The 23,316-nt window shown below is 31.2% G+C and overlaps 1 protein-coding gene across 1 annotated transcript in view; it reads left to right on the top strand.

Annotated features, from left to right (window-relative positions):
• The window catches only part of LOC132744346 (interferon-induced protein 44-like), a 91,533-nt gene extending 71,161 nt beyond the window's left edge, over positions 1-20,372 (top strand). Inside the window, exons 2-13 of the mRNA XM_060733034.1 lie at positions 3,023-3,615; positions 5,295-5,332; positions 6,813-7,016; positions 7,537-7,677; positions 8,757-8,925; positions 10,355-10,618; positions 11,475-11,530; positions 14,873-15,085; positions 17,461-17,619; positions 18,301-18,469; positions 19,470-19,679; positions 20,069-20,372. Of these exons, the coding sequence (XP_060589017.1) occupies positions 3,023-3,615; positions 5,295-5,332; positions 6,813-7,016; positions 7,537-7,677; positions 8,757-8,925; positions 10,355-10,618; positions 11,475-11,530; positions 14,873-15,085; positions 17,461-17,619; positions 18,301-18,469; positions 19,470-19,679; positions 20,069-20,133 (2,281 nt within the window). The 3' untranslated portion in view covers positions 20,134-20,372. The remainder of the gene's footprint in view (positions 1-3,022; positions 3,616-5,294; positions 5,333-6,812; positions 7,017-7,536; positions 7,678-8,756; positions 8,926-10,354; positions 10,619-11,474; positions 11,531-14,872; positions 15,086-17,460; positions 17,620-18,300; positions 18,470-19,469; positions 19,680-20,068) is intronic.
• The last annotated feature ends 2,944 nt before the right edge of the window (positions 20,373-23,316 follow it).

Raw genomic sequence — 23,316 nt, 5'->3', positions numbered from 1 at the left:
ATACCCTGCTTGTGCATGACACGACCTTTTCAAATTACACATTTACGCAGTTATTGTCGTTCCAGGACGGCGGCATATACAATTGTATCATAGTTTGGGGACCTTTCTGTTGAAAATGTGACAGAGTTAAATCGTATACATATACATGCACCGTGCGTTAACTGGAGTGCGGGTATTAGTTACCCGCACTCCAGAGCATGCCCATTGTTGGTTCATTTTGTCCGGGGTTTTCATATTGTGACGACAGAGAAAGGGAAAGCGATGGAAATATCATATTCAGATGCTCGTTCATTGGTTACTTTTTTGTGGGGTTTCATATTGTGGTATCAGGGAACGTGTTTTTATGTTTGACTATGATATCACCAAAACACTCGGCAATCTGATTTATACTCGGGGGCTACGCCCCCTCGTACAAATCAGATAGCCTCGTGTTTCGATGCTCTTTCTATTACTTAACAAGATTTAAATATTTTTACCCGTACACCGCCTGCTCTAGGTCAATCAAAACAGATATTTTAACACCACATGATAACAAAATAAACGACAAAAGTCCTAACACGGGGGCTTCAACCACCATGTTATTGGCGGGTTACCTATAAGCAAATGAAATACTATCCTCATGCACGAAGCTCGACACTAGTATGTAGCGGCTTCCATGGTATAAACATGGAATATTTTTCTTACAATAAGAAACATTAACTCTGTTACTCAGGAAAGTAGTCTATTTCATGAAAAAAATATATATTTATTTTTCGAATGCCAGCCTGGATGGCGATTCCTATATTACTTTTGGAAATACTAAGACTTTTTTTAAATATCATGTCGTTCATGAAAAATTGTTGATCGGATTCACCAATGAACTTTTACCAACTTGTCTTTCTTGATAGACATGACCCTGATCTTTGGACTGTTGAATTGGCTCTCAATCACTACACGGTCCAGTACATGTTCTTGCGCAATTGACATTGACATGAGAAATAACCAAACAATTTTTATGGTATCCCTGTTTGAAGATTAAGTAATAATATAAAGTATATCATTTCCCTTTTCGTTATTATAGGCTTTTATAGTTATAGTTTACGCTTTTTTTTCAAAATCCATCTCTTAATGACAGAATACTTAAATGCACATCTTTTTTCAAGCACTTTCAAGTCTAACTTGAGGAGTTGAGCTTCAAATCTGGGTCTTTCTTATGACATTGTATCAATGTGCCACACATTAATGCAATTATTTCTAAATCTAACCAAAAATGACATATATGGACGATATTAAAACAGACAGACAGGGACAAGCTCTGAGAGAGATTTGTGAAGATGTCTGTTATCTTAATGTTTGTTTCTTACTCTAAAAGCAGCCTTTTGTCTATTCATCCTATAGGTTGGGGGTATACGGAATTAATCTAAACGCCTAATTGTGATCGCAAATATCCCTAACTGACACAAGAGGACGCTCGGACAGATAGACAGACGAACAGACATTTGAGCAGGTCGCCCCTCAGAGCGATACGAATCCAATTTAAAAAACATCGCAATAATTTAAAGAACATGAATTGTATTCTTAGTATTATAAAAATAACATCTCAATGTCAAAGTGAACGCAAATATGACTCTCATTTACGTTGTATTAGGGTATAAATTGTGACCTTTTTGCACCATAAATATTGTAGTTTTAATGGATGTTTTTTCAAAATCTACGCTTGGAAGTCTTAATTAGTATCACTGCTTTTCTAATAAAAGAAAACATGCCTGGTAAAATGTCTTCTCGTGCTTGTTTTCTTTTATTATAATACAGTGTATAAAACATAGGAAATTGTCAGCCATTTTGAAATCCAAGATGGCTGCCGCAATAAATTTTATTGTTTTTGCATCTCTTCTTCTCGTACACACTTCAGCAGACTGAAATTTAAAATGCCTTTAATTAAAATGCCAAAAAAATATGTTTATATCTCGCCCATTGGAAAATTAAAGTAAAATTAAAAAATTAAATGGCGGCCATTTTGAAATTGATTTTTAAAGGTCAAGGACTAAAAATACAGCCGTGGTAGAGCAAAAAATGAATTCAGCGTACAGAAATAGGTAAGTAAGCCCAACTACCTGCTTGTACTAAAAAATGCCGTTAGGATGAACATTTTCCCAAAATCAAACCAGTCTAAAAGTTCAATCTCATAATTGAATCTTTCAGCGTTCTTCAGTGTTGCTATCTGTACTGTATAAAAAACAAGTTATTGCAATTTAAGTAAAATGCACTTACATACAAAAATTAAAGCAATCAACAGTGTAAATAAAATATTTTGACTTTATGGGTCAAAATAATATGCGAGTCAAGTTGTATATTTTAAAGATCATGTCGTAGAGGTAGATGTGTTTATATGTTTATATTTATGTGTGAAAAAAAACATTCCATTCATTAAAATGTTAACAGGTTATGTCCAATTGTAGACAAAGTTATGCAAATCCCATTATTTGACATAATAGGTAATGGTCCCTTAAGAAATAAGGTAAAAAAATATGATAAACAAGATCAACAAGGAAAGGCGGCGTTCAATGAACGATCAATTCAAGAACAATTCGGTCTTCCTAAAGCATTGTCCATAGGGATGCTGTATCCATGTGTATTAAATGAAATAGAGCATATAAGAATCCCTTAAGAAAGCCCAACACGGCGAAATTGTAAATATTGCAGGCTCGGTTTGATTGAGCCTGTTCATTGACGGTACTGTCAAGTGCAAACTACCGTCCACGCCCACTAGCACCGGCTTAAGCAGAATTCAACATTAATCATGAAATGATACAATTTGAAATTTTGAAACATCCGCAGATGGAACCTTCAATGTGACACGTAAGTGCCATTCCATGAAAAGAGGCATATGGTCCCCAAGTAAAAAAAAATGCGTATGCCCTTAATTATTATTTTTGAGACTGTTTCTACGAGACGCTACGAATACATACATAATGCATACTAAAAACGGGAAATCTCAGGATTCATTTTATAAATAATATGCTTTCAAATCATATATTTTTAGCAAAACGATGAATCCGTCGAAACAACTTTTGGATGAAATTGGTGAACGGATAAGTAAAGACAAAAATAGGAAAATAGGATTTTCTTTGCTTTACCAGGCCACTGACAAAGCAGATGTAGGGGAGTTTCATTTAAAGTGTGACGCTAAAGGCCCAACTGTGACTATCTTATATGGCAAATATAATACATTTTTTGGCGGCTATACATCTAAAAACTGGAGTTCAACCCGAAAGCAAAAGGTCAAGGACGAAAACGCATTCCTTTTTAAAAAGAACGACAGTTTGGGTGCTAAATGTGTCTTCTTTCCAATAAAAAAGGATGAGATAAAGCATGCTATCATATGTGATAAACATTTTGGTCCTACATTTGGTAAAGGACTGTTAGGATATGACCTGCAGGCATTTAAAAAAGATTCAAAGCATGAATGGAAGACAAGGGATAATTTTCTGCAATTGAATGGCTCCCTTAACATGAAGTTTTCATATTCTGTAGAAAAGCAAAGTTCAGACGATGAAGATGGTAATGGTGCGTCAGAGCAAGCGATCAATTCCGGACAAATGATAGTCAGAAAACTTGAGGTCTACCAGGTCACAGGTTAACGTTTAATTGTTTGAACAAACAGTTATTTTTGATATAATTTTAGAATTTTTCTTTACTGAAACAGTCCTTTGTTATTTATTAAGTTATCAATTTAAAGTAAAATTACTAATTGTGTATGCCATGTTACTTCATTTTTTATAAATTTAAACATGTGTTCCTAAATATCTTTACATCAAATGATTTTTCAAACGTACAGCCGACCATGCCATACACAGGAAGATATTAAGTAACTTCATAAAAGAAGAAGAATTAAAGAAAACTTTACGTTAACATTACTTTTAAATCGAAAAGCAAATTCAATCTAAGTTTATTTAGATAATAAAAAAGGTAATTCAACAGTAATTTATATCATATTTTTATCGTCAAATAAGAAAAATAAGAAAAGTCTTTAGAGAGAGAGAGAGATGTACTTGCAATTAAATGTATATTTTGCGCAGGCCTTTAGCTCATATGAGCACAAAGTGAGCTTTTATAATCAAAATTTGTTCGGTGTCCATCGTGCTTGCGTCCGTCGTTCTATTTTTCAAACAAAAACCAATGGGTTAATTTTGATGGAAATTTCCTATGATTTGTCATTAAATAAATATCTACTACTAATATTGCGTAATGGTTTAGCTTCATTGACCATCTTGGTCAAAGGGACTATTTCAAAAAGAAATTTGAAGATAATATCTTTTAAAATCTTCTTTAAACGTATAAGACCTAGAGCTTAGATATTTTAAGTGCAACATTATCTTATGAAACTTAATGACAATTGTTTAAAATTGACACCGCCTTATGGGATCAAGTCTTTTCCTTCGATAGTAAATACTTTAAAAATGTTTAAATTGATAATTTCAATGATTTGGTATATTTAGATATTTAGCATTAACATTGATTATTTCAACTCTACAACAATTATTGAAATTTTGCATTTTGGGGTAATATATATTTTTTCTTTTTTTGTAAAAACAAATACTTCTTCTATATGACAACGAAAGCTTAAGCTTAGATAATTGGTATGAGACATTATCTAGAAGATCTCTACCAAATTTGTTCAAATCATAGCCCTGTGTCAAAATTAGCCCCGCCCTAGGTTGTCTTGGATTTTTCTTATTTTTTTTTGGTATCATAGTAGATATTTGTCATGAAACATTGAACTGTTGATCTTAGAATAATAAATAATAGGTTTAAATCGTTTAAGGTCATAATCGCATCAAGTCACGAGGGTTGGGCGTCATGGGTTATCCTTCAACAATGAAGTCAGTGACAAACTTAGCAACGATTGACTTTTCATAGCAGCCAATGACTTCCAAAACATCAATCTACTTTCCATATTTTCTATAAGCAATGAATTTCCTAAACAACCACTTGAATCCATTGCAATCATTGACTTTCTTAGCAATCAGTGACTTCCAAAGCAACCATGACTTTTTTAGCAATCAGTGACTTCCAAAGCAACCATTGCATTTCAATAGCGACGCATGTTCTATAGCAACCTTTGGCTTTCAATTATAACCAGTGACTTCCTAAGCAATTATTTGACTTTCTATAGTGATACTAATTGTTTCTTTTTATAAAGAGCCACCAAAATTAGAAGAGGGTTATTAAAGCCATCATATATATCTTGTTTAATACAGTCTGATTTTACATAAGCGAAGTACTCAATTTTTTCATTCATATGTATGCTTTAGATGATGAGTACGAAGAGGACTGGCTGGACAGACTAGTGGTAAGGTTATAAAGTGATATTTCAGAACAAAGCTTTGAATGTATTAAATAATTTTAGATAGAACATTTTTATATTTTACATTTAACTTGTCAACAATGAGCACATTGTCCATAAGTATTTCAAATATTCATAAAAACAATAGAAATGTATAATTTGATATTCTTATAAAACAAATCTTTTTTGAAAAACAATGTTGATAGAGTTATATAAGTAATTTAGTATGAGCATTTACATGATGAATAATGATATTTTGTTATAGAATAATTTATTATCTGTTACATATTAAAATAGTTTTATCGGATCAAGCAACGCTTGACAGCATGTTTATGTCATTCTTGCATGATTTAGTGATATTTAATGCTATCAACGTAATCATTTATTTAACAGGTCTTCCATTTTCCATAAAAGCTTTAAGACTAGGACCGGGAATTATATTTGAATATTCGAAACACTATCGAACATTCGAACATTGACAAAGAATACGAATATTCAATAAAAAAGAAATGTTTTTTTATTAATTTTATTTTTTTTTAAATGCAAATTTCAATGAAGATCGTAAATTAAACTCTTGACCTTCACTTGACCAGGTGTTTATATGTTTGTATAACGCGTACAACGATTATCGCCAATGAACTGTGAAAAGATAGGGGTATAGTTTGTCAAAAGAGCACCTGTTTTAACAGTTTATAATCAAAATGTTTCCGACTTAAATTATATACGTTTATTGTTTCCGATCAATCGATAATTGTTTAAAGTTTAGTAAACCAATAAATCAGCACGTATTAATCGGTGTGTTATGAACCCTGATATACGTCTATATTCCGTTTAATATATTTATTCGTAGAAATAAGGACTCCATGTGATATTTAGTGCGTTATTGCTAAAGGTATCTTAAGAATGTTTCAAACCTTATCTAAGATTATAAGTAAACAAAAGATAGAAGAGGATAGTTTGATTTATTTGGTGTCAGTCAAGGTACGTGAGCCACCTCCCGTTAAAAAGTCAAATGATCAGCAGCCGGATAAACTGAACAAAAGATAATCAAATTATGAATTTATTTTAAAAGTGAGAATATAAACATACGTGTATATATCGGTTTATAATTAATAAAACAGGATTTTGATATATTAATGAACATTTTTAAAATGTATAAAAGAGTAAAATATTGTCAAGTAAAGAACAAAGGTAATATTTATATTACAAACTTAAATTCTGAGAAAATCAGCTAAAATAGCTCAGAATATTAAAAACAGATCCTTACTGCGTTAATAATACAGTAGAAATACTGCGTTAGACGTATGGTGATAAAATACTGCAACATCAGTTATTGGTTGCAGATAATATTTAATTATTTCTTTAATTGTGAATATCTTTATCGTTTTACATAAAGTCTGAGCACATTTTTTTCAAGGTGGATTTTCATGTAATATTTGATCATCTGGAGGCATGCAACTCTAATATCGACATTTCTTTTTTGAAGGGCGACGATTTTGAGAACAGGAAAAAAGACCTCATAGAAATGGTACCACAGCCTGGTTTAGATATCTGTCAATACAACATCTTGCTGCTGGGCGCTGTTGGAGCAGGCAAATCTTCGTTCATTAACACATTATCGACAGTGTTTACAGGGAAGGTCGAACCAATTGCCCAGGTCAGACAATCTGCATCGAGCGTCACAAATAAGGTGTTTTTTCATATTTTCCAAATGTCTTACATGATAAAACATAAAAGTCTGTCTATTCTAAATTAACATATTGATTATATGTGGCTGCCGTAAAATCTTTATACATTAATCTATCTCACTAATGTTATAAATATTATCGTTGAATTAAATAAATAAGTGCTGTGCAGCTACTACAAGGAAATGTCAGTTAAAAACAGATTTTCCATTACCTCTTACCAAAAAAAACGACATAAAAATGTTTCCATCTCTTTCTTATTTTGGATTTTATGCTGTCGAAGGAACCCCCTCTCAAAATAGTTTTGTCAATATTAACAAATAATAATGGAAAATGATTCTAAAATACTACAAACGTATTCATTGAGGTTGATTTATCCTACTCTTAGAAAAAAATATGTTATTCAATTATATGTTTTATTTAATCTGAAATGACTGTAATGCTTGCTAATATGCCTATATTGTTGAAATTAGAATGTTTATGAATGTTTATAAAGATTCTTGGATAATATTTTTTATTGAGTAGCTAAAGAAATATGATCTCAGGTCTGCAAATGATGATACATTGAAATTACGCATTTTCGACATTAGAGGATTTGAAAGTGAAAGAGAGAATGACAAAGAACTTGAACTTTTAATAGATGGACGGCTTCCTGATAACTATCAAGTAAATTGATTCGACAAATTTGTTTTATGTTTCAGTTACTATTTCAATCAATGTTATTAAGGTTTTTTTTACATTTTTAATTTTTACAACGAAGTACTTTATTTGTACATTATTTACCAAAACAATAAAAAAAGATGATATATTGCACAACAAATTGCGAATTTACACACAGACGTTAAACATTTCATTTTCATTTGTTAATTTCATCGAATCACTGACAAGCAACAGTTTTACGATAGGTGGAATTTTCCCGAAAAGTTGTCCTTTTTTCTTTTGCCATTCGATGAAAGGCATCGTAATAGAATGTTTTGTGCCCCTCCCTAATAAGAAAATAATGTGCAAAACTAAATAGAAGAGGAACAAAGTTTATGTAACATGCAAATCACAAACATTCCGTCGAAAGACAAAAAAAATTTTTAGGGTGGTTGCTCATTATTTAAGATTGATCACATTGAAGATTACATAATTAGCACATGGAGCACACCTTTGTATTTTAAAAATTCTTAATTTTTTATTGAATATTATGGGGCGCAAAAGGCAGCTGGCTTTAGCTTCTGTCGTATATTAGCATGCTCGTTCAAACCTAGTCTGAAACTTTTTTTAATTCGCCATATTGGTAAAATTATCACGTTTCGATTGTATCTATCAGACTTCTGACTATTTACTATTCGGTGTGATATCAAGTTTTTCAATAGCATGTAGATTTGTCTTATGATTTACATATTTTAATTTCCAGACAAGTTAGAAGCAGATAAACAATAGAGACAAAATTGCATTTCATTAATTCATAAATAATTTTTAAGCCAGGGGCATTGTTCACCACGATATGTAATATTTTTCTGGTCGTTTTTTTTAAAATACCTATACTCTTACTGTTCTTACAATTTTATTTTATTTATATCTGCCATCTGTTTTAATAAACATCAATTTTGCGTTTAACAATATAACACAGTTATTCATTACCAAATCGATCAAACGAGTAGTTTTGGTAGATTTTTTAAGTTTTCCGTTCATTTTACATTCCGGTGTAAATTCAGGTGTTGAACGTGTAGCTTTGTCAGATTATTAATATATCTTAGTTTCCAGACACGTTCAACCCAGATGATATCATAGAAGAAAGACTTAATCCAACTTTTAATGACAAAATACATTTAATCTGCTTTGTGGAAGGAAATTCTGACTTTGCTAAGTACTCCGATGCTTATAAGGAACGAATAAGCAGGCTGAACCGTGTTATCTGTAATACAGGTACTATGTTTCTTAAATGAAATGGATTATTGTTCTTGAGTCCTATGTTTTAACTTATTTTCACAATTTTGTAGTATCAATATTAACAAATCATTTATATATTTCTTATTAAAATTCCGATAACCTTGATTACAGACCAATAACGATAACCGCTTTATCATGGCTTGTATGTGACTTCTTTATAACTGTACTAAAATGCATATAATCTTCAAAACGGGAATATAATAGTCACACACTACCATTTATTACCTATTAACAAGTTCAACCCAACAACCAATGCCAACTCTGCTGCATTGTGGGATCGGAACATGTTTGCCCGACTACGTTAACACTTCTACTGTGCAATGTAAGATCATCATCGCGCAAATGGGGCGTCCGTGGCCGAGTGGTTAAGGTCGTTGATTCTATCATGTGAGGAAGCTATCCAGCTAGCTTATGGAACGTCGGTGATTCTACCTAAATCAAACAAACAAAATCATCGCGCAAACAAGATGCATAGACAAGATTTTAGGACTTTTTTGCGACTTTAAATACGCTACTGGAATATGTTACGAAGAAATGCGGTCTAGTACGATACATGCAAGGCCATGTGTGATAATGAATATTAACAATATCATTCACTTTTCTTTTGAAAGTTCATCGCTAACACTTCAGTCATGGTCAAATTGATGAAGAAACGTTCGTTAAATGGTCAAGATTGGTACTAACTATAAAAGTAGAACATCTTGAGTGCTTTTCGGACTATGAAAGTCTTATATAATTTACAATTTGGTCGGTCTGATTTAGTAGAAATCAGTTTAATTGCAAGTTAAAAGGGGCAGATGAGATATATGAATATTTGTGATTGGAAAATGCGTGTGTAAAAATTAATGTCTTGTATCGTTATGGCTGGCATGATTTGTCGGACAAACGAAAGAGTGGTTGAATCGTGAGATCAGGATCAGTGTTATTCAATTAAATACTCGAGTAGTGGTCGTAAAAACATGTGTCTTGAATATTAATCCTTGCGAATCAGTATGCTTAAAATGATGTGCAATAATTGTTAAATAAAATAATTGTTAAATAAATATATATTTCGTGTCGGGACCGTGCATGGACTTAAACGATTATGAAGTGAAAAATTTATGTATTAAGTTAAAATGATCGTGCAGAGTTGTGAATTATATTTTTTGTATTTAAATACGGTCAGATTTGGAATTAGATTTTGTGCAGTCATGTCGCCTCAGATCGGCAAAATCGTCAGTGTAAATTGTGCTCTCTTTAAATATTCCTACCGATATTCTAAGAAAGTATCTGATTTAAAAGAATAACGCTTTTTTATTTCTACATCTAATTTACCGTTCCTCTATGAGGCTTAAACATATCATATATTCAATGGCAAAAGGTTTTAGTTAAGTCATTTTGTAATAATTGTCTATTTCCCTTAAAGGATTGCCGATATTGGTAGTTGCAACAAAATTTGACAAGCTCTGTCCCAAGATATCCAAAAATGTTGATCATCTTTTCAAAAGTCCCAAGGCAGAAAAAGCAGTCAACGCTATTGCTGACTTCCATGGAGTTAATAAAAATCAAGTGCTTCCAGTGGTGAATTATGTTAATGAAGACACCTGTGTGGACACAAAAGATCAGCTAGCTTTGAAAGCTCTCTATAGGATGTATCAGTCAATAGAGGGTCATTTAAAACATCATACAGGTTCTTCATTTTATACATATATACTTAACTTTTATATCAATTATATCTTCATACTAGCAATGGAATTCTAATGAGAGTGTCATGTGCGAAAGAAATGCACAGAACACTTAAATGTGAAAGGTATATTTTGTATGGACTTGTGTCTAGTTCTTAATTACTGCAACTCTAAAATGGCCTATATAATCAGTCGACGTGTTGCTTTGCCTATCGCCTCGGCATGTTCTTTGGGCTTAACATCAGCATGTGGGCAAGACAAGATATAGCGTAGCCTATTTAGAGTAGCATTAGTTAAAAAACTAGATCCATAACAAAAGAGATATAGCATTCAGTTGTATTCTTCTGTTTCGCAAGTCATACATTCTTTCATATGTAGAATGAACATAAATTTGATTCCCTACAATCACCGATAGTTTTCAGCAGAATGCAAAATTGAGAAAAACAGAACGGCAAAAAATAAAATGTTGCATCCTCAGTTAGTGGTATTTCCAAAATACCATACACGCCCCAAGCTCCGATTTAAGAAGACTTCACCATTTAAACATGCAAATTATCGTTTTTTATATTAAAAAAAATCCGCAGATAAGTTCATGAGATGAAGCCTTCAATGTGACACGTTCGTGCCATCCAATAAATAGTTGCGTATGGCATCAAACCGAAAGAATGTGCGTGCCTTAAAAGAGAAAACAAATTAATTGTAACTCGTGCAAGTGCAGAAAGGGTGCTTAGCAAACAAGACAGATATTGATACGCATATTATTGCAATAATGAAGAATAGCGAATTACATACATAAACTGTTAAACAAAATTAAATTTAACTTTTTGACGACAAAGTTCATGTATTTTATGTATATTTCAGACATGAACGTTGTTCTTGAAGGCTGGAAATCTCGTCAAGATGTATTGCCTGACTGGGTAAATAATATTGTTTTCTAATTGATAGAAGAAGTAACAGGCATTGCAATCTTAATCAATTCTTGTATGGCATACCAAACGTTGCAAAATTATTATCTAAAAGCTGGTTTCTATATATAATATCCATCATGAATGTGCTTGGTACATGAATACACTGCAGTTAATATTGTTTGGGAAAGGAAAGGGCGTTGGGATGGTGACTAATCAACTTACCGAGCCCCTGTCGTCTACTATCGTCTTAGTTCATAAATTTCATTCCTTGTTGTATGATCAGATGATCACCACGATCAGGTAAAAATTTTATATTCCGGGAGCATTCTTGTCCTTTCTATTCTTTATTTTTTACTTCACATATAATTATAAATATAACGCAAAAACAATAGGCTCCGTATAAACGCCATAAGAATACTGAACAAAACTAGTAATAAGGATTAAGGCAATATTTTCGAATTGAATTTCAAAGTTAGACTTAAAGCTGCGTTTTATAAATTTCATAAAGAAAGAAATAAATGTGTTCCGCTTAATAAATGTGTTTTATATCGATTCCCGATCTTATTTTGGTACCCACAAGCAACCAAAAGGATTTTTATAAGCCTTATCAAGTTGATGCATAAGAAACTCCGCTTTTGAATCATCTGTACATCAACAGAAAATCAACAAACATTGCTTTAAGTAGCAGTCTAAAATGTATAGTATATTTCCGCATTATATATCATGAATGTTTTCAAACAAATTCATTCGAACCGCATTCACGAGTTAATTATAGTCTTTCTTTGCATGTTGAATTCGTATACGAACTTTAGTGTAAGTATTGTCATAATTTACGCACATTATGTGTTAAGATTAACAATAAACACATCAATACTATTAAAAGGTTAAAAAAACTATATAATGCTTGATTTTTAAGCTGGTGGATTTTTTTACATATTCCTATGAAACTTTAACTTACACAGAATTTTACCTGTCGCCAAATTTTGCGATACTATTTCATAAATAGGAAATACCATCAATTTATAAGTATCTACATGTCGCCTACTCCGGACAGACTTTTACTTGATAAAGAATTACTAGCATCGAATTACTATGTCGTTTATTTGACATGACTGCAGCTGCGCAGTTTGTTTCTAGTGACATTGCCCATTGTTTCGCGGATTGTGTGCGCTTGTGCGTGTTGGTGTGTGCGTGTGTGCGTGTGTGTGTGTGTGTGTGCGCGCGTGCGCGTATGTGTATGTGTGTGTGCCTTATTGCTCTCTACTATGTCTCCAACATTTTATTTTATTTAGCATGATATTATACGGATTTTCTTGACATAATTTACATGCAGTACATATTCCTCAAAATAGACTTAATTTGCTATTTCGAATAATTTGACAACATCTATCAACAATGCATGTACATACTCCCCAGTGACATCCATCTGATTCTAGCTTGTTAACATAAATATAATTGGACCTGGCAGCAGGGTACTTCAAAATTTACTTTAAGATAAATCTTAATTGTGTCTTGTTTAAATGACGAATTCTGCCAGATAAAAGGATACGCTGCAAAAACATTTGAAAGAATACAGCAGCTATGTCTGTTTCATTTTAACATGTCAGGTTCGAGTCTTTATAATATCTGGAACAAAATCACATAGAGACTCGATTATGAGATCACAATTTAATTCCTTTATTTCGTACATGAATTATATTAGAAATAAACAGTAAAAATTACCGTTAAGACATTCAACACCAATTGCGCTAACTTACGTAATCAGAGAAAAGCGACACTCGTTATACCCTGCTGCGTTTATGATCAATATCCGGATCAATATCCGGCTTAATCAGTATTGGCTTCGATTATCGCAATACAGCACGTGGCTATTACACAATATTATGTCATAAATGAGACCGCGCGGAAAGAATCAAAATTGGGGAATTCGGAACTTCATAAGATTTTTATGCAAAACTTGTGTACAAAAACGCAAATCTTTATGTTTCCTGAAATAAAAGATTAAGTAAATAAATAAATAAATAAATAAATAAATAAATAAATAAATAAATAAATAAATAAATAAATAAATAAATAAATAAATAAATAAATATAAGAATAAATGAGTGATGAATGAATGTATGAATAAATGAATGAATGATTGGTTGATTAATGAATGAATGAATGAATGAATGAATGATGAATGAATTAATTAATAAATGAATGAATGATGAATGAATGAATAATAAGATGAATGAATGATTGGTTGATTGATTCAGTGAATGAATGAATGTATGATGGATGAATGAATGAATGAATGAATGAATGATGAATGAATGAATGAATGAATGAATGAATGAATGAATGAATGAATGAATGAATGAATGAATGAATGAATGAATGAATGAATGAGATATCATTGTTGATTTTTATTTACATATGCAAGTACATGTATTATATTATGTATAGCCTATTTTTTGTAGGAGATATATTAACGTAAAATTTAAATGCTGTGTGGACAATCCCGAATTTATCTTCGTGATTTCACAATTATTTTAACTTTCACGATTTCAACTTCACAGATTCACGATTTTAATATAATTAATTCATGTTTTGAACATCACAATTTCAAATTTATCATTTTCTCATGTTTGGCTCATCATCATAAAATATTATAATGATAATGAAAAAGAAATTACAAAATAACATGATTCACCATAGATGCAAAATACAAAAACGTACTATCTAATCGTCAATCGCAATTGTAAAGTATTCGCTATTACACAGCGGTATTGAGCTAGAATACCGCGTCTGCATGCTACAGGTGGATGTCTTACATGTTCTGTGCACTGACTGTATCATTCGCTATTTCTTTATACAGAATCCGTATTTGCACAAATACGGAATTTCGTATTTTAGTAATATACGGGCTTGTCATAAAAATTCCGTATATTAGTAAAATACAGACTTCGTACATCAAAATTCCCGTATATTACGAGTGTACGGAGTTCGTATACTAGTCATATACGGACTGATATAATTAATATACGGTCCCGTACATCTCCGTATTTCAAGTTTCCCGTATTCTTACACGTATATCAATGATATACGGAATTCCGTACACTTCCGTATATCCATGTGTTTTTCGCAGTGATTGTACTATATTTATGCATGTACCCTTTACTTGCAATGCGGAAACAATAACGCTTATTTACTATCTACCTGTTTAAATTTAAAACTTCATGACCAGGTTCAGAAAAAACTTGACAACATTAATTAGCCGTTTGTTGTTTGACTAGATTAACGTATTCTATTGTTATCAAATGATTTAGGTCATCCTTGAACAGTTTCTTTAATAAATATCTTTTTCAGAGGGATGACGTTGAAAAGAGAAATTTATTGAGTGAAAAATTCCTACCATTTGAAGGCAGCAACCTAAAAATTCTGCTGGTTGGTCCTGTAGAAAGTGGTAAATCGAGTTTTATCGATTCGGTTCAATCTACACTTCGTAGTAAAATTGTTTTCAATGCCAATACTGGATCTGCGGGAGCAATGACAGATAACCCAGTATCTACAACAGAAAGGGTATTAAAATATTATTTTGTAAACATTATGTAAGTTCATTGAATGTGGTATTATGATGTGTAGTATCGGTCGAGTTAATTGCGTTGTGTTGTTTTCTTTCAAGGTTTTCTTTCCAGTCCCCGTGGCTAGTGTAAATATAGCTAAATCATTAATTACAAGTGCAACATTGGAATTTGTCATGATTTTCGCGATTTATGGCACAACTTTATCTTTACATCCCTGCTGTGATGAAATGTACTAATGTTTATGTCACTTATCAATCAGGCGATATTCCTTTGATTTTTTATTTAAGTAAACTACTCAATAGTACAAGAAGAATCAGGTTTGCTTTTAAAGTTTGTAAACATGCAATGTCTATACTCATACGTGACATCACGTCTTATTTAAAAAGGTATGGAATCGGACTCTCGGATGTATTTTCTCAGTTGACAATAATTGTATATTCTTTAAAGAAAACAACATGTATTTAAGATATTCTTGCTAAATATGATGAGTGTAATGTAAGGGACCTAGGACAGGGCCAAGTTTGACCAAAAGGACATGATTAATTTAACGTTTGTAAAATACTTCGATGTGATGCAACATGAATAATAAAAAGAGTTTTATGGATTTTGAAGTTTAAAATGTGTTTACTCTTTACGTTTATGTAAACTTAGTGTCCATGTCCCATTTGATGATGGTTATTGTAAGCAAATGATACCAATTTGCTGTCTACTAGACAATGCAAACTGCAAAGAAAAAATTAAATGTGTCTTAAACGTTAGTGACAAATAACAGCCGACAAAGTAATACTTAGGCCAAAAACTCGTGTCTAAGGTACTGTAATCTTGGAGGAAGAATGTTCAAGTTATGTTCACATTATAAGTGTATGTGCATTTAGTGACTCCCAAGGTCACTAGAATAAAACAGCTTCCACAGAATTAACATAATATAAGTGGAATATACGAGTACACCACACAAACAGAAGGAGAACAGAACACAACGTTGAAAAATATTTATTCGGAGACCGTTATTAATCAGAAATAAAAATCCATGGCTAAGACCAAATAAATATATTTACTGAACATTTGAAGTGTCGAATCTCATCTGAATGATGATGTTAATTATATAAACATAAGCAGGCTGCAACAAAACTGTGAGAAAAGTTTAAATAGACGGCCAATAAATTCAAACGACAAGAAAGAATGTTTTATGCTTTAGGAATGTATCAGGCATTTCTGGATTTTTCCAGATTCTTTTTTTCTTCTTTGAAACGCTACATATATAAACTTGTGAATGCCCTTTCCGTTAGAGAGCAGGGAAATAAAAGAAGAATTGATAGGCCAAGCAGGTCTCTGCATGGCAAGAATGGCTGCTAAAATGGGTAATTATACAGTTATTGGCTGGCCTTTTAGAAATACTAGTAATATTTCAGGGCTTTTCAAATGTTGAAGAAGATTTTAAGATGGTATACTTGAACTAAACTTTGCTTTAAACCATGGATTTAGTAAATAATAATAAATACTGTATTATATGGTTTTTTATAAAAGGAGCAAATCTAAAGACAAATGTAAAGTAGAATAATATATATTTTAACAATAAAAACACATTATCAGAAAATGAAAATTGAATCTATTCATCTTTTTTTTTCAAATTTGTTTTGTAATAAATAATTTACAATAATTTCATAAGATGACTGCCATGTTTATGAATGTGCAGTCCGTTGCGGCCTCATGTTCATCATTTATGTATGTGCAAAATATCAACATTCCAGTTTGACGTCATCTTTAAGCTATTTTGAGACTTACAAACGATTTGTTTTATTTTTAACTACACTGTTCGGGAGAGCTAAGCAAAACAATAACATCAATAATTTTGATTGAAATGCAAAGGAGATGCTGAGGGTTTTTTTTATACATTTTTCTTCTTGAAAGTATGGTTAGATTGAAGAAGTTGTGTGTTTTAGTTTTTTTTTTTTAAACTTTAAAATCTTTATAGATATTTTTCCAAAAACAATTGCATTTCTTGAAAATGTGGTTGATGACTTGTTATAGATTGATGTGCATAATTATTATAATTATTTGAATTGACCTTTTATAAGGTCAAATAAAAGATACTACTCTCCGTTTATTAATTTGTAGTACTTCAAGATAGGCTTAGACTCTTAATATTTGTAGTGTACGATATAAAAAACGATATCAATATAAGAATTGAAAAAATTAATTCAGGTCAAGGCTGGTCCGAAAATAATGTACGGTCCTAAATTAGTCATTCCCCTCGGAGGCATTATCAATTTTTATAACAAAGCGATTCTTACCTTTCGTAACTTGTGATGTCGTGTCCTAATAATAAATAACCTCTTTATGATCTGTTTCAATGATGCACATTTATTACAGTTTAAGCTTTATAACATTGAGTATGTTGACAAAGATACAGGCGCCACACGGAGGAGCGGTATATATCTAGGAGATACTCCTGGCTTTCAAGAACAAGATGGCATCAAAGAAGACCATGTCAAATTTATTATCAGTGGAAATGTGCCGGATGGTTTCAAAGTAAGCTTATTTGATGATAGATAATAGCATGTTCAATCACGAGAAAGCATTGTCTAAATCACCAAAGCAGAATTTTATGTTTCTGTTGTTTTCGTTACCTTAATAATTTGTAAGAATTAAAAATTAATCATGATTTCTCATATCTCTCGTTCATTTAAAAAAATAAATTCAATTGTTGACCACTGTTATATATCAGCTCGTAACTGGCCATTAACTTTCAGTATTAATAAAGGCCAGTTTGCATTTCCACTGACTGCTTTTGTTTTATTTGTACTCATTTTGTTTTACTTTATTATGATTTTAATGTCACCAATTTTCCATGACAGCTATGAAACACTGTAGAACAGCATATTAATGTTCTGCATAATTTAAATTTGTTTGGTTCAAATGATTCTTTGATTCCAAAATCTTACGTTTTAAATTTATATGTAAAAATCCGTTTCATTTTGTCCTTTTTCACTTTAATAGACTAAAATAACCTAAGTGTGGGAAGATATTTATTTGCAAAAATACTTTCTTTGATATTTCCACCTAGCTGTACTATTTTAATCAAAGGTTGTTATCTTTAAGTATAAAGTAAAGATTCAACCTTCAACTATATTAGTCTTTTGTGTAACACCACGCAGATAATTGTATTGGATTTGCACTTATCTACACATTCAGCGTTAATTTCTGTTTCAGATCATTAATGGAATTCAAGATACACAAGATGACTTTCAGAGAGACCCACAACCAGGTGACAAAATACATTGCGTATGTTTTGTTTTCGACTGTGAGAAAATACTAAAGGGCCTTTCAGAAGTTATTAGAACGTCCATGAGGAAACTGCGACGGGATCTCATTGACAAAGGTCCATTGTCATTAGATTGGATTAAACAAACAATAATGCTTTCTTTGTGTAAGGCTTAAGTGTAAAAAAGAAATACATAAAAAGTATTCATTTTTCGAGATATACCTTAAAAGCGTTGTAATATAATAAACTCAAAACAATTTGAAAGGGAAATAACCAGTGATAAAATTATGGTCTATCTATAAGCATTTTTGCTGCACTTATTCATTATCCCTCGTGTACAGGACTCTATCAAACCTAGTCTGCAACCTAATGTAATTTGTTTCAATTACTGCTTCCGATGGATTACTTTGATTCCAGATTATTATACTTCACAACAACAGGTCTCAAGTACCGTGTGGCAGCTGTAAAAAGTTGCCCCATAGTTTACTTCAGTGTTGTTTTATATTTATGGTACTTCGGATCATTGATGCCAGCACTTTTAAGTATTGAGAATAATTGAGTACCGCTCAAGTCGGTAGCAGGGAGTGTGAGGGATGTAGCACTCATTCATTATCCTTCATGTACAGGGCTCAATCTAACCTTGTCTGCAATTTTCATGTAGTTTTATTACGATTTATGCTTCCAAGGGATCACTTTGTTTCTAGATTTTTATATAAAGATATGTATTAGAGATATATGCAAGAAAAATGTTAACATATCGGTCAGTATTGAATACTTGACTAGAACTTGTTATTGAAATGAAGTAAACTGTGTATTCGCTGATTACACGCTCATATTTGCGACTTTTATGAATCCAGGCTCCCTTAATTTCTAAATGGTTTTATAAAGTAAGTCAAAATAGACAATGCGAGTATATTAAGGTTGACATGATGGCTGTAGTAAACCCAACCGGAATTGTAATATTGCTTAAGCATTTATCACTCTGATGTGCGATACTTGGTGTTTTATCATAAGCCAAGCAAAAGAAAACTATATTTAACATCTTCAGGAACACGCGATTTATTTATATAATTATATAAACCTATGACTAATAATATAAATAAAAAATCAATTACAGGTTGTCCATATATAGTGATCCTTACAAAATGCGACAAAGTAAGCAATTCGCTGAAGACTGGGAGACAGAGAATTTTTTTAGACAGTAAAATAAATGAATGCAAGGACAAACTCAAGAATGAGTTCGGGTTCAGACAACAACAAGTATATCCTATAGTGAACTACGATGAACAAAATGTTGTGGATAAACAAACTGATAGACTCATTTTAGGTATGCATGTCTTTTGTCATCCTTTCTAGCAAATTTTATTAATGTAGCTGACTTTCTCGGCCATGTCGCCATAGTATCTCATCCAGTGCAAGGTAAATAGGTTATCTATGGGTATATTTCACTTTTTGAATCACATATTTAAAGAATGACGCATATTTTTGGGCTTGAGTAAAACTATAGAACGAGGTCAAAGCACGGAAAATGGGCATTTCAGTTTCCCAAAGTAACTATGCCTATAATATACCATTTGTCAATTTCTAAAGCAAATTCTGGAACGATTCAAGTTATTAAAACAAAATATAATAATGTTCAATGTATATAAAAACGCTCGAAAAATAGAACTCGTCTTCCTGACGAATATAGTTACATAAATGTTCATTATTTTTCAGCGGCTTTCTTCGAAATTCTTGAATTCGGTAAAAGTCATATGGAAAGGGATGAGCAACAAGAATAAAACAAAGGAATACAAACTATTTGTTTAACGATAGGAAGATATCCAGTATTACATTAGAAAAGATAAATTTAATGACACAAAATGCCTTCGACACAGTTTATAGAATTTCCAATTACCTTTGTAAATAATAAAACGTTTATTTTCATTTAATGACACTTTCTACACACGTTTGAAAATACATTTACTAAAGTCCATTAAAGAAACATATTCTTGAAATGTTTGAGCACTGAAAAAAGAATTTAGTGTATGCGTTCATTTCTTCAAATTATTGTTACATACATAAGTGTTTACCTACACTATTTGACCGAGATAAATTGATTTTTATTTGTAGGCCTAAAAGGAAGATTATTGTACGATATTTGAGTTTAAAGGTTCATATTGTTATCTGTGGATAAAATTTTGAAACAAGTTTATTGCATCATGTCGTATTTAATTGGAAATGCCATATACTTTCTGTTTGTTTGCGCGAAATTGTGATTTTTGAAATCAAATAATAAATTGTATTATTGTTCATGTTTATATGTTGAATTCTGCTTAAGCCGGTGCTAAGGGGAGTGGACGATAGTTTGTACTTTATAGTTACTGTAGTGTCCATGAACAAGCTCAATCAGACCGATAGTACAACAATTTCATTTTTTTTTTTGTTTTGGATTTTTTTTTTCTTTTCTTCTCTATTTTACATATTTTATGCAATTTTCATCCTATTACTTTTATAAAAACAACTGTAATTTTACTAGCTTCACTATACATGTATGTTATGCATGTAATCAGTATCATAAAGTTGTATATTTTGTTGCCTTTATTCGTATAAAATAAATGACTATTTTGTTTTAAATATGTTATACTTAAAAGTATACAACAGAAAACAAACTGGCAAACTTTTTTCTGTTAGATCATTTTTCTTGAAAGTTAAAAAAAAAATCACCTAGTATCCTAATTTTTTTCTTTTTCATCATTGATTAGTAATTTGAAATGTCATTTTAGGAAGTAATGGTCCCTTAAAATGAGATCGACGGTCTCATGCTTTTAGATAATATATTCTTTAAACATGGTGGAAATAACACATTGTAATTTAAATGTTGATACAATAGAAGTTAAGTAACATAATTGTTAAAATTAAATAAATATATGAATTAATGCATGTCAAAATGCGTCAACTGGTGTTAAAGAAAAACTATGAGTGATGATTATATATGATGCAATATACTATACTTAACTTATTCTAAACACATACGTTTCTTGCTTTATTATGACACGTATTAAAAGAATTCAATTATTTATTTTGCATAGTGAATATTAAATAATAATGGTCATTCAAATGTCAGCCTGTTTTGCATTTTTCACTGTGACATGACAAACGTTATGATAGAGTGGCATTTAAACTCCTGTTGACGTCCTACTGGTTACTTATATGATTATAGTGATTGATAATTGTTTAAGTTATTAAATTCTTCCTTCTATAACTAAGTCTTAACTTTTCCTTTTTCTAATATGGGATCACTATTTAATATAAGTGTAGTACAACTGAATAATATTTCCCTGATAGTCTTGTGATACGCACGATTTTTTTTATATTTTAATAGCAATTACACGACAAGATCGTTTGCATGCTGTTTTTGTTGTTGTTGTTGTTTTTTGTTTAATTTTGTTTGTTTGTTTGTTTGTTTTCTGTGGGTTTTTTATTTTTGTTAAGTTTGCATACATTTAGCTTAGATGCTTATACGATTAAATGTATTGTTACTGTTTGAGTATATCTTCAGAAACAACAATGATAAAATAATAATAGTAAAAGTATTTGTAAGAATAGATAATGAACAATAAGCAGTTATGATTTACATAGCTTCATATAGGGTGATTTCATTATACATTCCTTATTTACTATCCGATTCGTTAAAATGCATTGTTAAAGAAAATGTCAATTTGTACTAGAGTATATTAACGTGTTGGAATTATCAGATTCAATTAAGAACGGATCTAAAACACAAAGTTCAAAAGAACTACTATACAATTATACCTAAATAACAAGGTATCATTAATTACTATCTATTGATTATTAGTTTCTACTAGTTATCATGGAAAACATTTTTATATATCGGTTTATTGAATTTAAAGAGCATTTTTCACGCGATGACTTAGTTTTACCTACTTAGAGTGAAGTTTTAAATAGATTTATAAACAGTTTTATGAAAAAATGTGTTTTTCATATATTCATTGTTATATGTTACAATTTGTGATTAAATGATTGTATTGGAATTAAATTGTTAAAATCCTATATTTTGTGTGCGGTATAATTGGTGCTTATCTTATATGAAAGGGTAATTCATTTAAACAGATACTAAATTGTTACCCTTTTGATTTTTTTCCTTGTCAAAATTTACTATAACATAATTTATAGCTTTATTTCTTCAGCAGCAATCAAACAATTTATTTTGCAATACTTTAATCTATCTATTTTTTGTAAAGCAGTTTTTGTATGATTGTATGTTTTAAACCTAAATAAACAGATATGTAAGCAGCCATGAATTATTTCATCTATTACTTTTCAAGAGACACCTGGTTTGTTGAAGACTTGCTTTTGTAATTCTATTCGATGTGTCATCCAAAACAAACACAATGCCAAAATTAAAATGAGCTATTTCTTATGTTTTCTCTTTGTGACCCTACGGAAAAAATCAATTAAAAAATCATCTTATGTGAAAATGTACTTACATAGTAATTCTTAGCTTTCACTTATTTTACGTATGTGACAATGACGTGTGCCAAATTTACCTATTAAAGTAAAGCAAGGTGCCAAACACGAGGTTTTTAGTGTCAAATCTTACATTCAAGGAAGGTAAAAGAATTTTTGATTTATAATCTGCCTTTTTGAGCCGCGTATTATATAAGAAACATCAAAGTCAACTTATTTTGTAATTGATTCATTGACTGTTTGTCGTTGTATCAACTATGATTGAAACCCTTACCTTCATATCATAACAAAACAAATGACTGGGCATATAAAACTCACAGCCGTCCTGAACAATGTAATGTAACGTCGTTTCTCTGACTTGCCGAAAGATGGTTTTGTAAATACCAATTTATGCTCATGAAATTAGAGTAAATTTATATCAATCTTTTCTCAATATGGTCGTTATATACTAGTAACTGTTACTTAGAATATATAAATTGTTTAGATAAGAATAT

Source organism: Ruditapes philippinarum, unplaced genomic scaffold (assembly GCF_026571515.1).
Source record: "Ruditapes philippinarum isolate M1 unplaced genomic scaffold, ASM2657151v2 ctg536_1_1_1_1, whole genome shotgun sequence".
In the NCBI taxonomy this organism is placed as follows: Eukaryota; Metazoa; Mollusca; class Bivalvia; order Venerida; family Veneridae; genus Ruditapes; species Ruditapes philippinarum.
Note: the sequence above shows the minus strand (reverse complement) of the source record. Positions and strands in the feature narration are given on the sequence as shown.